General features: G+C 37.5%; 2 protein-coding genes across 3 annotated transcripts in view; one reads left to right on the plus strand and one right to left on the minus strand.

The window, feature by feature from the left end:
- PTPN14 (protein tyrosine phosphatase non-receptor type 14) overlaps nt 1-17462 on the plus strand; it is a 161378-nt gene that overhangs the window by 139117 nt on the left and 4799 nt on the right. The gene's annotated exons all lie outside the window — the stretch shown is intronic.
- Nucleotides 4499-17462, minus strand: part of SMYD2 (SET and MYND domain containing 2) — a 63603-nt gene continuing 50639 nt past the window's right edge. For both annotated transcript variants that reach the window (XM_088146737.1, XM_088146736.1), the window contains exons 6-12: nt 16694-16761; nt 14860-14962; nt 11981-12091; nt 11141-11261; nt 9801-9975; nt 7631-7739; nt 4499-4939 (exon numbers count right to left, since the gene is read on the minus strand). In XM_088146737.1, coding sequence (XP_088002863.1) covers nt 4859-4939; nt 7631-7739; nt 9801-9975; nt 11141-11261; nt 11981-12091; nt 14860-14962; nt 16694-16761 — 768 coding nt within the window. In that variant the 3' untranslated portion in view covers nt 4499-4858. The remainder of the gene's footprint in view (nt 4940-7630; nt 7740-9800; nt 9976-11140; nt 11262-11980; nt 12092-14859; nt 14963-16693; nt 16762-17462) is intronic.

A 17462-nucleotide genomic window follows, 5' to 3' on the forward strand; every position in this document is an offset into this window, starting at 1 on the left:
AGGTGGCATGTCTCCTTGGCCATTGCTTAGTAATTAGGTGGCAGAGGAGCTGCTGAATAATGGGCCATCATGCAGCAGTTGGAAAATGCTGTGCTGCACTAAAGGTAGCTCTCCGAAGTAATTATGTTGGTTGGTTGGTTGGTTGGTTATTAACCTTTTAAAAAATGCACTTCTGTGCTGTATGTGTTAGACTTCTCCTGCTTTATCGATATGTTTCAAATGGCTTTTATTTGTCTTAATTTTTCTGTTTTTATAAGCATGTTACAGAGGTTTGCAAGCTGCCTTGAATGCCATTCTGGAATATTTCCTTTTGGAAAAAATAAGAACTACACGTAAATGTCCATTCCAGCAGTAGAATCAGAATCACTTCTTTGTCTAGAAATGAATTTACCACTGCCATTGTTTTTCTGAATTGTGTGTGTGTATGCTGCTATTCAGTTCTAAAAGGCATTAGTAACATTAGGAGATGCAGAGTAACAATAATTAATAGCCTGCTGAGATCACCCCCAATGGGAACTTTCTCTTTTTATATAAAAGGAAGTATCTTGAGTGGATATTTCACAAACAGGCTATATATGCAGATGTTCCTAAATTGTACCAAATATAACCCATATCTGATTTGTGTTACAGAAATTAACACACTAAATATGTTTTGCATCACTGGATTGTTTTTATTCTCATTTACTGCAGTATTTTTATGCATCAGTTGAGAATTGCATTGTGGATTTAACTCCAGAGCCATTGTTGAAAAAAACTTATTACTTCTTATATATGCATTTTGTAAACCATTAAGTTCAGTAATTTTACCAATTCACTATGGCTGCCATAACCCATCTCCCATTGTTTTGAACCATTGAAAGCCTTAAAAAAAACCTATGCATGCCATTTTATACTTGTATCAGTACATAAGCTTTTGCTTGTTGGTTTCTTTTGTATAGAAGCAATTGACTTTTGACAGTATTTTGCACTTTTTCCTCTTTCCTTTGGTTTTTATAAAATTTTCTTCAGCATATAATTGCAATATGTTTTTTACACCTTACACTGCCTTTTTGTAAATATTTGCAATGTAAGAAAAATTTGATTCAAGCTTTGTTTTGTAAAAGATTATGCTTAGCCTTCCTATTATGCAATAAAACTTTTTCTCAACTTTCTAACAATCAGCATATTGATTTGAAAATATTGGGTGTGACTATTTTGTAGCTTCGATATGGTGCAATTCTGTACAACCGGTGAGTCACTAAGAAAAATGCTATATCAATCTACCTATCTATGATTTATGTAGCAGCCCCAGGGACTCTGGGCAGCTTACAAGATTAAATAAAACAAACTTGCCAAACCTAACCCCCTGCTGCCTAAGGACACACTGTTAATCTCACTCACCATCACTAGTAGCAGAGCTCATCTACCCACCCACCCCCCGCGACCCAAGTGCCTGGGGAAACAGGTCTTTGGTGCCTTGTGGAAAAACTAACAGGGTTGGAGCCATCTGAATCCCTGAGGGCGGGGCAGGGGGAAGCTGCTTAACATATTTAAGAAGGGTTTTAAAACATATCAGCTGAGAGTGTTGTGAAAGAAGCTGAACACAGTCTGAGCAATACTGTAAATCTGATCTTTACCTAAGCAGATAATATGTAAATTTTGAAAGTTAAATTGAATTGTTTTACCGACAATGTTGGACAGTATGCTATTGCATATGTCTTAATTGGTTTTGATATTTTAGGGACTGTAAATTAGTTTTTTTATTATGTTGTCATGCTTTTGTAATTTTATCATGTGAAGATTTGTAACTACTAATGTGTACATATGGATATGTGTATGTGAATACATACATACATAACTTCTCATTTTTACTACTTTCTGGGCTAGATTGTCCATACATTTTACCACACATTTTCCAGGCAAGGAGAATGATGGAAATTCAAATAGTTTTTCTGAAGTAACTTAAAAGATACCTACTCTAAAATTAGGCTCATGAACATCAGACTTGGATTAGCTTACAGTCAGATTGCTCTGTGTAATCACAAGAATGTGTGCTGAATGAGAAAAGACAGCAGTTAAATTTGCCTAGTTAAGTTTGTGTAGAAGTAGCTGAATGCCCGGCTTTTTAATATGATCCTCCAAGGTTATAAATCTCACCTATTCCATTAAACCTGTCTTTATTTCAAGTTGTACATCAACAATAAAACAGTGTTGATGACTTGTCTGCAATAGTTCAGGAAGCACTACAAACCTTTTTCCAGGTCCTGGTATGTGCTATAAGCTTCCATGATGTAGGTCAACCAGGGAAAACCATTTTAAAGGTGGTATGGAGAGAGGGAAGGTTGGAGAGACTTATTTGCCACAAGTTCCCATACTTTCTCCTGAGAACTAGCATCCGCAGAGCTCAGAAAATTTAATGAGTTTCAGCAAAGTAGGAAATAACTACTTCCAAAGAATTCAAGTCCAAAGAGATAGACTTTATTTTTAACTTACACACAAGCAGACACAAAATTACAAAATTAAAAGGCATCTTGATTTGTATACCTTATTCAAAGATGAATCAGTATGCTATTTCTAATCCTCCTAAGACAGAGTTTAAAAATGGCGAGGGAATCGTTAGCATTTTCCAGATCAGGAGTGGGAGAAGGCACTATATAAATGACACTGTAGAATAACTGTACATGTAACTGCAGACACTGCTGAAAATGGTGGGCCGGTGGAGCAGGGAGATGCATAGCTTTCAAGAGAGAAAGAAAAGAATTAAGAATATAAGTGGCAAGATGTATCTTGTTTCAGATCAAGGAAGATAGAACTTTCACACCTTGATTCCTCACAAATAGAAACATACCACGGGCACTAGATACCCTCTGGTGTCCTATCTTCTGGTCTCACAACTTACGATTAAAAATTTTTAAAAGGAAAAATGCTTCAAACTATTTAGGCACTTTTGGACATTATGTAAAAACAATATCTCATATGTCCTCTGTGGTGCTAATCCATTATTACAAAGATAAACACAGCCTCGAGTCAGGTTTAACTTCTTGCTACTGACAACCATGCAGGTTTTTGGCAACAGTACAAGAGGGGTGATGATTATCTTCTTCCAGATAATCCAAAATGTTCCAGAACAATTTTTTGGATTTCCCAGTGTAGTTTCCAGTTCTACGACTTCCTGGTCATCTCCCATGTAAGAACAAACTAGGGCTAACCCTGCTTAACTTTTTCAAGCTCAGTCAGGGTCAAATAAGGACTCATGATAATTTCTGTCACTCAAGCCACTGTGTGACTATAGGCAATCAAGAGACAGTTCCATTTGGGACTAGTATTATTAGTTGTCTCGGCAGTTTTAGTTTTAATGCTGTCCATCCACTTGCTGCAATGAGATTTGAGAAAAGCTTTTCATCTGTTGTTGAAACATAACATAACCCAACAATCAGCATTTGTTTAAAGTAGTGTTATAAGAAAGCATCAAGTATGAAGAAATGGCCCATCTGCTTGGAAATTACAATTCACTCAAGTTTGTTTCCAATTAAACATATGCCATAGAGTTACTCTGAATGTACTTTTAATGTTTAACCAATCAGCCTTATCTCTGAAGTTTCAAGAGAATGTATTGCTGAAATTGGAAGAGGCAAAATTATGCTGAATAATCATGTGCCGCTTTCCCATGTTGTATCAAAGCACTGAATGCTACTATTCATGGCAGAAAAGGATCGTTCTTAAGGTTTAACTTCTGTGTAGACAAGCTGCATTGAATTCTGTTTGGTAGTTTTATGGCCAAACGAGCAGAAGGCACTTGACAAATGTTTGCTTCTTAAAATACATGTAGATGTGTATCAGCTAATGCTTTTTTTTAAACCACAAGATACAGTACATGCATTTCCAGATGAAAAAACATCTACCTATTAAAGAACATGAATATATAATCATCAAACCTCAGTTTTTCCATATGATATCAGGCATGTTAAGTTATGCATCCATTTATGATTATTTGTTGTTCAGTCGTTAAGTCATGTCCGACTCTTCGTGACCCCATGAACCATATTGCGCCAGGCCTTCCTGTCCTTCACTGCCTCCCTGAGTTTGCTCAGTTTCATGCTCATTGCTTCAGTGATGCTATCTAACCATCTCATCCTCTGCCGTCCTCTTCTCCTTTTGCCTTCAATCTTTCCCAGCATCAGGGTCTTTTCCAAAGAGTCCTCTCTTCGCATTAGGTGACCAAAGTATCTGAGCTTGAGCTTAATTATCAATCCTTTCAATGAGCAATCAGCCATTTATGATACTTAGAAATTATATGAAGTTTTCATTACCCCTAAATGTATTATTAGCACAAACCTGGGTAAGCATAATCAGCATATGATAGACACATAATATATACAACAATCAAGTTGTATACATAATATTCTTGAACTTTAACTTTTGAGATGCAAGGTGTGTAATTATATTTGAAAGTTACAAAAATGGTACCTAGAATATTTTTTTATAAACCGAAATCACAATAATGAGGCAAACAAGCAAGCAGGGTCAAGCAGGGTTGTCCAAATTTAATTAGTTGTTTTGCATAAGATACACAATACATTAAAATCAGTTGAGAAAAGAACTGGTCATTTCTGCACATGATCAATCAAAGGCATTAGCTGTGTGAAACCATGGCATTTTCTTAGGGAGGAAAAGGCATTTAGAATTAATTTATCAAGGCTTAAGATATTTCACATAAACCTCAGAGAATGGAAGAGGCAAGGCCCAAATGCACCACATGTTTGTCATTCCAATTATTTTACAGAAAAGCTTTCATTCCACATCAATTTTCAAAGCACTCCTGAAGTTTCCATAGCAAGGCTTTTAAAGAAAGGTTGAAGGATTACATAGATTCAAAGACTCAGTGGGCCTCTAATTCCTTTTTGATCTCTATAACGTATGGATGATCTTTCCCATGCGCTATCTCCATGATAGCGATTGCCTGCAAAAGGGGGAAAAATACAATTGATTCAGACAGCCTTGGTTTATGAAATGTGCTCATCGGGGATTCCAAAGAGTCAGAAACCTCTGACTGGTTTTTGTCCTCTTAAATGTCCCCCATTGAAAACAGCCCATTTGATTCTAAGTATCAAACTGTATTCTATACCCAGCACCTTTGATCCTAAGAGATCTCTGAGCTCTTTTGAAAGGCACAGACAAGCAAAAAGTTAAATGACATTATATCTGCTTTTCTGTTCCAAACTTAATGGAAGAGGACTTTTGCCCAGGGCTGTTTCAAGCCACATTTGGGCCTGTTTATATTAAAAAAAACTATATTACAAGATGGAGTTTGGGTAGTCAATGCGAGTGGGTGATGCTTCCTCTATAACTTAAGTGACCAGGTACGTATCTCTGCTTTAATCTATGCTGAGACTCTTGCAATCTATTGTGCCACGATTAGGAGGCAGTGACCAATGCATTTCAAACATTATAGACAAAAAAACAGCACTTTAAACTCCTATAAATGCTGACTAGCAAATCAAGTTGTACGGAAGTACTTGCACTTGCACTTATAAACTGGCCATTTTCTCAAGATTTCTTTTTTTCTAGAATGAATTAACCACTTAGTTAAAATGTTTCTGTAGACAAATATCGAAGTTAATAGTTCGGCAAGCAGTTTCAAAAGGGATTAATAATTCACCCTGACTCTTCAAGTTGCTCTGTGCAATTAATAAGCCCACCAAAAGTGAACAGCATTAGACTGATGTCATTATATATGTAGATTGTGCTTTACATGGGGCTGCCCGTGAAGACCACCTGGAAGCTTCAGCTGGTCCAGAATGCAGCGGTATGGGCAGTGATGGGCCTGCCTCATTTGCCAGTTTGCTTCCAGGTGCAATTCAAGGTGCTGGTCACTACCTATAAAGCCCTACATGGCAGAGGGCCTGGTTACTTGAGGGACCGTCTGTCTCCCATAGTATCTTCCTGGCCAAACCGATCTGACAGGACTGGCGCACTCTGGGTTCCTTTGATTAAACAATGCCATCTATTGGGACCCCAGAAGTGTGCCTTCTCTGTAGCAGTGCCTGCTCTCTGGAATGAGGTTCCCCCTGAGATTCAAATGGCCCTCACCCTGCTGGTGTTCCAAAGGGCCCTGAAGATGTGGCTTCTTGTCCAGGCCTTTGGTGAGTGTGACTGAAGACCCTTTTCTTCTTTTTCTTTGTTCCCATCTGGGGTTTGTTATCTCTGCCATCTTTATTCTTTTGTTGTTGTTGTTTCCTTGCTTGTAAATGTTTTTAGCAATTACTAACCTGCCCAGAGTCACTGGGAGTTGGGTGGCATATAAATTTTAATAATAATAATAATAATAATAATAATAATAATAATAATAATAATGCAATTTATATTACAGATGCTTCTCTGAAGGTGTTTTCAGTTGGAAAAACACAGCCAACTAGAATCTGATATACATTTTAAAAATCTTTTTGATGTAATTCCACATCACTGGAAAGCATTAATAATAAAATTTAAACAAGGATAGGATACAACTGACAGTTTGTCACAGCACCTTTCCCAAGGTTCTGAATTAATATGGGTGCTATTTAACAGCTGTTTCTTATATGGAGGGATCACAGAATTAGCTAACATGGCAGACAATACAAAAATATTCACCAAGGAGAAATTTCAAGTCAATTCTAAAGCAAATTAACAAGATCAACCATGAATCAATTTTGGTGGAATCATGCAAACTATCAAGAGTCAGAGAGTAAACAGCCTTCGTCCTACATGAATCATCAACTTGTTTTAGCTAAACTATCCTCTTGAATTAAGACCAAATGGAAAATTAAGACTGGTGTATAATTTAGGTCAGCTTCTTTCTATAGTAGTTGCTTCCATTAACCCAAGAATACTGAATCACCTTAGAAATCCAGCTTTCTTTTCATCTTTGCTCTAGTTTCTAGAGAGCATTTGTCATCGCTGTCTGGATGCTGATCCACTAATACTCAGAAGGCATTCCTAGCAATTGTCCCCCATAGAATGCTTCATCCCCAAAATGAGAAAAAGGAAGCAAAATCTGTGTCTCCATATCTATTGCTTGCACACCCTTCCTCCCAACACACAGGTTTTTGTGAAGCCACAGAGAAAAAAATATTTTGACTACCATATGCACTAACATTCAAACTAGCTACTGAAATGCAATCTGCTTGGTGCCATATGTCAGCTTTGACCACAGCCAAGAACATTCAGTTTCTGAACAGCTCCTGACTGTACACAAAACCACAAAAACTCAGAACAACTTTCCAGTGAGGGATCTTGTTGGAAAACCCATAGGCATGAATTAAACTGCAACTCTCTACCACCTTAACTGAAGATTTGGAGCAACTATGAGAAATACACTTGAACAATCTTTAGAATTCTGAGTTCTAAAATTAATTATTCTGATATGGGAGGACAACTTTTATTCTCTCAGTAGCATACAGAAGTTGCATGTATGATTCTATATACATTTAGCAGGGAGTAGATCCCACTGAAATCAAGGAGGCTTACTTCCAAGTAGGAACGGACAGCAAAGAACATTATAATGCAAAAACACTTCAGAATAAACAGATATTCCTAAGCAAAACATTTCTATACATGACACGAGAATTCAATTTACACTAACACCAGTATTCTGCAAAGAAAGTAAATGTACCTTCTTAAGAGCCTTAACACCAGCTGGTCTGTTTTCCAAGCCCATGTAAAGTCTTCCCAATTTTAGCCACATAGATGCCACATTGAGGGAATAAGAAGGATAGTGCTTACTGCAAAATATAAACACACATTTGCTTGTAAAAGAGCTCAAACTTTGTTATCCAAGATGTACCTACAACAGCTCCGGCTTAGCTTAATTTGACCATGAGGGCAAACATTCCCCTTTGCTTTAGAGACAATGGATATTTCACAGTATTCTCATGGAAGGGACTTTGGTCAACTGATGATCAACAGATCATGATTTTTACAGGACATTCCATGCATTTAGGCAGCCATTCAGGGAGGAGGCAGTCCAACAGCTGAAGTATTAGCACACCAGACCATGGTGGTTTTTTAGCCAGCCTGAACCAGCGTAGGAAATTAGGCTCTGAGCCCATAAAAACTAGGCAAGGATCAGGGGTGATAAATCTGATTTCGGCCTCAGGGGAAGACTGTGCTGTTGTGCTTTCCCTATCGCCACTCCCCGCCAGCTGATCTATGACTTCATACTGGCATCTGATTCAAAGAGAAAGAGCTGTACTCCCAGCTAGAGGGAAAATTATGCTCTAAGACAATAATTTACTGAGGAACCTACTGGTTCCTGGCTCAGGCACCTCCTGAGACTTACAATGCTAGTGGTGATGCTTCTCTGCCAATGTGCTACAAAATTTAGCCTTTTTAGAGCAATCTTGTTTATGGCCTTAAAACTAAAATACCTCAAAGTATAAAGACTTTTACACCAGCACTGTAAAAGTCTGCCATTTCAAAGAAAGACTGGTTCTTCCCACATGGAAGGTGAGCTGGTCCTCTAGATTTTGGACTGGAATTCCCACAATCTTTTCCTTTTGTTCTTGATGGCTGCAGACTATGATAGCTGTATTCCAAAGCACCTGGAGGCAATCGGATTGCCTATCTGTGTCCTACAGAAGTGCCCACACCTCAGTGGCTCTTTAAAATCTCAGGCTGATCAAATCTCTTTCCAAACCAAATGCCTCTTTAGCTGGAAAAGCCTGCTGAAGTGCCTCCTGCAGAGCTGCCAGAAGCCTGCTGCAAGAATCTGCCTTCCTCTTCTAAAACTCTGCTCAACTTTGTTAGTTCCTAATTGCCCTTAACAAAATAGAAAACCAACCAGTTGCTGTAGCATTGGTGGAGGAGAGAGGGATGAACAGGCATATTAGGGAGGGAAATGTGGGGAACATAGGAGCATAGGAAGCTGCCTTATATGAAGTCCCTATAGCTCTGTCCTGATACTACAACAACAGTCCAGTTCACACAGCGATCTTTCCAGCCCTAACTGGGAATGCTGGCAAATGAAGCTGTGACCTTTTGCAGGCAAAGCATCTGTATGACTGAGTTATTGTCCTCCTCATGAAGGATATATTGTGTAGGAAAATCTCCCAAATCAGTAACTTATATGGTGCTTAAGGCCAAAACGCATATCGCTCCTAACGTTCTGTTTTCTGGGCCAAATCTGCTTCATATTCTGTGACATCAAAATAGCTCTGTGAATATTCTTGATACCATGACTCCTAAGGCACTGAAAGCAAGAGGTCAGAACCCCAACCAGTCATAATCACAATATGAGACACTGGGCAGACTGGGTAATGATATATAGGAAAAGGAGAAACAGGAACAACAAAAAACTTGAGATCTCTTATGACAGAAGAGGTCAGAGATCCAAGAAAAAGTTTTTATAGATCTCATAGAGCCTATCACTTGATGGGCTCTGGGGATAAAGTTCTTTATAAAATTTCAATCACACTGGGTTTGTTTACATACTCAAGATCCAGAGCTTCTCTTCCCAGCTGCATTACTGGATCTTTCTCTAGAGCCTTTCATCTAATCTTCCAGAGAAGTTTCTTGTTTCTGTTATACATCTTTAATCAAATGTCAGTGTAACTTTCTAAATGTGTAATTAAAAGTTGTTATCTCAAGACAGCTGATCATAACCATATGATGCCTTATGTTGTCTTAGGCAATTTTATATTGACTCACACACCAATATATTTATAAATATATTTGTTTCCTTGTTCATTGAAATGGAAGCCAATGGTGTGTTTAGTTAGGTGTATTCCTTTACAGATATTTCAACCTATTATATTATACAAGTTACAAGAGGAAAAGTCAGATACCTGTATGGCTTAATAATCTTCTGCCCGTAGCGCAAAGCACCCTCCCAGTCTTGCATGTATAGACAAACTCCCATGGCCTGATACATCATATGCAACATGTAAACATTACTGTCTGCAAACACGGAACCCATCTTGTCCAGACTGAGCTCACAAACCTCCAGGAGTTCACCTGGGGGTAAGCCAAGAGTCAAGGTATATAACAACTGAAAACTATCAAGCTATGTTTCCCAGGTTATGCTGCTGAATATTAGGTCCCATCATTACCTCCTCAGCTGAAACCACAAGGATGTATATTCTACCCTTTCTTGTTCTTTGTTCTTATGGACTAGAATTTAAAGAGAGTGTAAATATACAGGCTATTAGGCAGGATCTTCCCTGAGGGCTTAGAGGAATTGTGCTGATGATGGCTTCATTCTCATGACATTTGGCCTTTCAGGTGCTGCACAATTTCAGCTTATCTTTTCATGTTGTTTAAAATCTACATAAAACGTAAGGCTGACTGTAGATTGACAATAGGATTTTGATGATACCAAGTATTTTCTCTCTTTCTTGTTCTCATTCCAGGAAGATGGAGGATGTCTTCAATAAGGATGGATGGAAACATCAACCTATTTCCAATCCATCTCAGTTTAATATGAGTTCGTTCATGTAACTGTTTCATCCTGTTTCCATACCAATCTATAAATCCTTTTAAACTGTTTGAACATTTTGATATTTATTTTCACTATATCTATTTATATTTATCATACACTTCATATATTATCTTAAATGTTCAATTTATGATACTAACAGGTATGCAAGCATAAATAAAAAATTCATATACTTTTTGAGCTGAGAAGTATATTACAACTTTCAAAGAAGGACAACTGATTTCTAATCTGTACATTAGTCCAGGAAACCATGACTTAGGATGGCTTAACAATGCAGTTCAAATGAAATTCTTAAGAGTTCCTAGTTCAAAACCAGTGATGTATCATGACAGACTAGATGTAGACAAAATACCTGAAAGTTAATGTGGAAAAGATAACGGTACTATTGACTGAAGTACTTCCTGATTTCATGAGTTAGAAAAAGATTCTCTAATGCAGTGGAATGGTAAATCCCTGAGCTTGGATCATATAACGACTATGTCAAATATTCTTTTTAAAAAATAAAAATTAAATATATTTGTATTCTAGATTTCTTCAATAATGAAAAAGAAAAAAAAAACAATTTGAGAACTGCAGCCCACGTTTGTGGAAATTCATTTTTGGATATGCGTCAATAAATGAGACTGCTAAAGTGAACTGAAAATTCAGCTTTGCAGAAATGGACACAAAAAAGATAACACCAAAGGATATATTTGTAATGTTTGGCCCTCCTGAATTCCTCAATCACATTTCTGGCATATCTGATCATATCTCGCACGGCCTCTGCTGACAGAGGCTCGTTCAGTTTACGGATTTCCAATTTATCTTTGTCCTGAGGGAAAAGTTACAAGAAAGTTACAAAGGCTGTTCCAAAGACAAAAAGCAGATCCACAGACAAATTGGCAGTAACTAAGAACTGATCATAATGCTTAAGGCATCTTAAAACTTGGCTCCTTCTGGATATGTTGGCTACTTTCTATCAAACTCAGCAGCCATGGGTTAGCTAGTCATGAGGGGATCTGGAGGGCCCCTGAATAGAGAAAACTGACAAAGCAGCAAGTTAAAATTAAATGCAACTTTAACATTAAATTTCAAAATGAAGTTCTGCCTTGATTGGAAGGCTACAATTCCATCTATAAGGAGATAGTTGCTAAGGAAGTTATAGTGTAGCTTCTGGTTTTAATCCATAAATCCCTACATGTTGGCGGGGGGGCTCTATGATCCATGTACCCTTGGCCTTCTGACCATTTCACCCACCTGTCCTGAACTATAGAATGCTTTTGGAAAAAGGCATTGTACAGTAATAGAAATAAGCGTTGTGCTAAGGTACAACAGCAAGGGAGGCAGGCAGGAAATGTGAAATGAAAACTGAACCTGGGTTCCAGTCTCTCCTTAGCTCTAGCTGACCTCAGATATTCCAAGTCGGTCTGGGGGTCTCAAGTACTGCAGTTGCTATAAAAATGCTACATAGAGTAAGAATAATGTTGTGATCCCAGTCAGCCTACCAATCTAATTAATAAAGCATGTGATTAAATGGTTAAACTAGCTTACCTTTTCTTTAGTAAAGCATTCCCTGCAATCACAGGTAAAGAAATAGGAATCTCTTAATCGATCATTCCTATCTTCTGTTGGATATAATAAGTCAATGTAACTGGTAAAAATCTGGGAAAGGAAATAATGATTATTTTCTAGCAGCACACAGATCTTAATATAGTCCATCTTACACATACATATATACATACGTATATATACTGATCTGGGCATATGAAACTCCAGTGGCAATTACTTTTAAAAACTACAGGGCATAGTGAGCTGCGTGCCGATGTCTGTACCTAATTTGGTCTTCCCTTCTTGCAAATAAGTAAACAAACAAAAAGATTTAGTGAAAATCACAAGTCCTAACTAGAGTTTGTTACTGGATTGTGAATACTGGTTTGTTTGGCTTAATAAACATAACCCCAGGTATGGATATCACACTAAGCTATCCCAACTTGGCTTTTTAATCTATCTGCCCCCGGGGAAGAAATGGGCTTCATGCACAAGAACTTGCTCATTAACTCTATGGCTTTTGATGATTTATTGGGAATGCAGCCAATGTATCAATTTATATGCAATTTTTTTGTAAAAAGTTATGTCACTGAACAGAGTTTCCAATTTGTACATACAAAATTTTAAAAAATTATATTATGAACAAAGAAACTCAAAGCATTAACAGGTACAGAGCCAGGATTCAGGGAGATGTGTCAAAAGTTCAACTCTTCTATTACTGAGAGATCTGCCCATTCTACTTCTCAGAGCCATTTCTAATCATTCTTAGCTATGTCCACTTTGGAATGCTAATTTGCTTAGGAAAATGCTACTGAAAAAAAATTTTTTTTAAGTATTTAATCTTGCTCCAGTGACAGGGAAAAATAAATGAAGATCTGGCTAAAAGTGCCCTATGTGATCCATTTAAATTAACTGGAGTTTCATCTTGGCAATACAGCATGAATAGTCATTCTTCCAGTCCAATGTTTCAGAACACATACTCTTCAGAAATGCTGGGACTACAACTCCCAGAATTTCAAGACCCAACACCACTGTATTGGTGTTAATATGAGACAAAAGAAGGGTCATGTAACGAGAGACTTTTAACACTGGAAAAACCTAGACTGTTGGATTTTCAACCATTTGGGGTTTCCATCCCCACTAGATTTATAAATGGGACCAAGATGTTGCATGTAATATAGCAGGTGTGTGTTTTAAAGACTTAAAAGGCCCAGTTGAGTAATAGTATTGAATAAGCAGTACAATAATCCTATGCATGTTTTCTGAGAAGTGTCCTTATACCCAAGAAAGTATAAGTATTGTTTGGTTGAAACCTGGACCTGGAAATAAACAGAACTGGTAGAGGTACTGCATTATAAAAAGACCAAATCAAATGACCACCAAAAGCCGTATGTGGACAAATACAGGCAAACAAATATAAGGCTCAGAGTTGTACATCTTGATTTAGCCCTCAATATCTCCCCCCCCCCCTTTTTTTTTCTTCAGTCCTTCCAAATATAAAATAGGATGTCAAGGTCTGAGGCTTATAGTTATCTCCATCATCATCATAATCAATCAGTTATAAAGCACCTCTACTTTTTCTAAAAGACTCATAATCAAAAATACATTCACACATAAGAAAAACAAAATTAAAATGACCTTATTCCCATTTGGAATCTCTCACCTAAAATAAAATGTTATAAAACCAAGAAGGAAAGCCAGCTATCTAACTGCTCCATCAGAGATGCAAATTGTTCACTCTGCCTGGTCTTCTTTGTGTCCTTCACTTTCTCATAACATGCCTAAGGCAAGTTGATGTTAGTTAACAGTTGTTTGTTTTTATTCTACAACAAGTGCATCTCCACTGTTTTTCTCCAGGCACAAGATATGAAAGCCAATTTAAACATGTGTGCTCCCCTCCACACACACTGTGGGGATTTTTTGACAGGTTTCTCATGCAATAATCACATTGAACCAGAAGGTGGAAGCACAGGCCATATCACCAAAGATTAATGAGTTATAGCTCTATTCTACTTAAGAATCTTTTCCAGAAGTTCCATTAACATGCTCTCCATTTGACCTGTTCTACCAGTTTGTTAAAACTTCTGCTCTATGGCACTTCTGTCTCCAAAACAGATGCAAATGATGAAGTCAGGCATCCAAAGAGATCATGGTTTTCCTGAATAACCCCATAGCAATCAGGAATGCAGTAAAAGAGGTTCTACCATGACAAACCCAGATGAGGATGAATATATGGGGAAGTGAGAACTTACATTCCTAAAACACTTGTTCTTCATCATGAGAAAGTGCCTATTTGTTTATTTATCCTGTTATTTTTATCATTCTCTACATCTAGAGGCCTGAACTAATACATAGTACTATTTTTGCAGCAATAAAATTCTGCAAGCATATTAGGGTGCTGGAGTGCAATTGTGTACCTCTTTAGTCACACATTCATTGCTAATGAATCCAACAGCTCCACAACAGCTTTCTCTTTTTAGTTAAATTGCATTTAGCCAAAATGTGCCACTCTTAGCAGTTGCTATCCAATCATATCGAAGATTGGAGACAAAAAGTACATGGTTTTTTACTTAAGATTCAGGGAAAGAAGTGGGGGAAAAGAACTGGGATTGCCATCTTGGAAGCACACTGAAAAGAATCACAGTCGATCAAATCCCCAAAGATAAACTCTTGCTTCCCAAAATTTAGAGTCACTATCTTCCAGCTGTATTTTAAAACTGGAAATCGGGTTAGGGGGGAACAGATAGAGGGAGGGAGGTACCACAAACTTGACAGTACATACTTCAGCAATACTGCATGCACAAAACATTTGGCCCTTCACTGTGCAAAGTACTCCTTATGCATCCCATCTGAGCACATAAGAATTGCATATATTCAGTTACCTCATCTCCTGCTTCAATCTCTTGAACCGCTCTGACTTCAGCCACTGTCCCTTTGTAGGTAACAATCACATTGGGGCAACAACTGTGGTTCATAAGTGCCACACTGAGGAAAATAGAAGGTCATTGTTAGGAAGCAAGCAATACTCTGATTTATGCAAAGGTGTGAGATATATTTCTAACACCGGAAAAGGTTAGCACAGTGTGAAACAGAGATAACAATTAATTTGCCCAGTTTATAGAATTTGTTGTCACAAGTGGTTGTTTCAGAAAATGGAGTACACAATGCAGTTAAATGCTTTAAAATCAGAGTTATTTTAATGAAACAGAGTTCAGCATACATTTAACTTTCTCACTGAAGCCACTGTACTAAAGTAATCTCACCGTGCCTGGTTTTGGTTGGATGGTGATCTGAATTTACATGCTTTTCTACATTTGGTGTACCTATCCATTCCACTTAACTGCATCTCCAGTATCCATGTGCTAATATATTACACAAGTGATTATTTTATGGTAACACATTCTGTAGCTAAATATCTAAGTCATAACAGAATCAATCAGAACTGAACCACATGCTCCATATTCCAACTCCCAAAGGGTAATGATGATGTCTTCCATTTTAATGGTTCAAAACATGTAGATCAATACCAGCATTGGTGTACATGAGCATCTTCAAGGTTCCTTTTGCCAAGTCATTAATTTGTAGTCTCCTTACATGGTCTGCTATGCCCTTCTCTTCCTTCCTCCAAACTGCTAAAAATTGAGTTATGCCCCAAGCACCAACAGGTCCAAGAGTATCTAGCCTATTTCTGATGGACCTCAACATAAGGTACACAAATAAAAGGGAAGGCACATTGCATTTTCTCTACTGGTCAGTTGGCCAGCTGGAACTCTTATTTCTCTGTTTCTTCTTGACATTTCACCAATTTCATTTTCTATGGGATTCATATGCACTTTCCACATGTGTCAACTCAATTATCTCCCAACCATATAAATATTAAAAAGCTGTCTCTCAACAGTCATATTGTAGGGCAGAATCACCTACCTTAATTTACAGTGGGTCTCATGAATCTAATATATAAAAGCCTTCTTAATAACGGTGAGGATTTTAACTAGAGAGGCCAGAGACCTTGCTGAATCCCTATGCATGTAAAATGTGTGTTTTGCCTTTGAAGTGTTCGATGCTTCTCTTGCATCTATTATCAAGTTTAAAGGATGGGCTCTCAGAGCCCAAAGAAATCAGATGTTATGCCTTTACATCACAGCTTTCTCTCTATAAGTAGACTACTACCATAAAAAGTTGTCATATGTCATATTAGACCATTCAACTCTTTATTCTTTATATCAGTTTCTTTTCATTCCTGACCTTTGGCCATTCTGCCTTGGGCTGATGAATGTCACCTAAACCATCTGAATCCAAAATATCTGGAGAATTAAGGGAGGCTAACAAATTCTTTCCAGTATTTCAAACATGCTCATCTTCTAGCCCAATAAGGAGATCAATCTGCCTGTCTTCACGTCTTTCACATGAAGGTCTCTGAGAAGCTGTTGCCAGTAGAAGTAGACGATACTAAGTTAGATCAGTAAATTACCTTACTTTACCTAACCTAACCTAATCCAATTTCTTCTGTTCAGCAATCATCTCTAATCCAGAAGCAGAAATGCTACCTGGTAAATCAGGTGCTTGGGTTGAATGGAAACACTGTGGGAGGTACAAGATGAAATGGGAACCACTGGCCCAAGTTTGTAAACAAGCTAGAGGTTTTTGAACATTTGCTATTGGATATACATTCGTAAATTGGGGAAAAGAATACAGTACTACTTCTCAAAAGCTTACTCAGGAAATATTGCTGATCCCAAGTGTGACAGTTCTTCATCTTCAATTGTGAAGCCATTACAGTTAACCTAAGAGAAGGGAAAGAAGGACAGAAACACTCAGATCTTAGAAATAAAAATCCACTGGCTTACTTAGTTCTCCATGGTAGATGACCCCATTCATCTGTACCATGCTGATTAATCTGATTATAACACTGCTTATTCTTAATTAAGTCTTGCTGTTGAACTACCAGGATTACATAAAGGAGTTTATGCAAAGTTTATTTATAATCTAATTTTGTCTGAAAAAATAAGAACCAGGTAGCCTAGTTGGGCCAGAGCAGACCAGACAAGTATCACAAAAGATGGAAGGCTGGAAGAAAGTTTTTAAAAATCTAATTTAAATCTAAAGAAACAGAATCTGAAATGATAACAGTCCAGAAAAACCTAAGTTGCTCCTACTTTAAAATGCTTAAGAAAATATAAAATTGTATTGTATTTGTTTTGGGAAAGAAATTCAGCCTTAAAGCAACTCCTCACTTGGTGCCATCTATGTATGTTGCATTTTATCCCAAAATTCCCAGAATTCCTTGAAACATAACATGGGAAACTGATGTGGTTTTCAAAAACATTAGCATGCTTCCAAAAGAAGAAATTTGAAGCAATAGGCCCACGTGTTTTATATATGCAATACATGAGCAAGCAATCTGTAAAAAAAAGTGTCTTCCCATAGTCAAAATGCAGTGTTGAGGAATTAGTGGAGTCACAGTCCACACTGAAGAACTGCCAAG

The sequence above is a fragment of the Python bivittatus genome, unplaced genomic scaffold (assembly GCF_059951505.1).
Source record: "Python bivittatus isolate LINGU-HERP-01145 unplaced genomic scaffold, Pbiv_v1 ctg000020_np1212, whole genome shotgun sequence".
Classification (NCBI taxonomy): Eukaryota; Metazoa; Chordata; class Lepidosauria; order Squamata; family Pythonidae; genus Python; species Python bivittatus.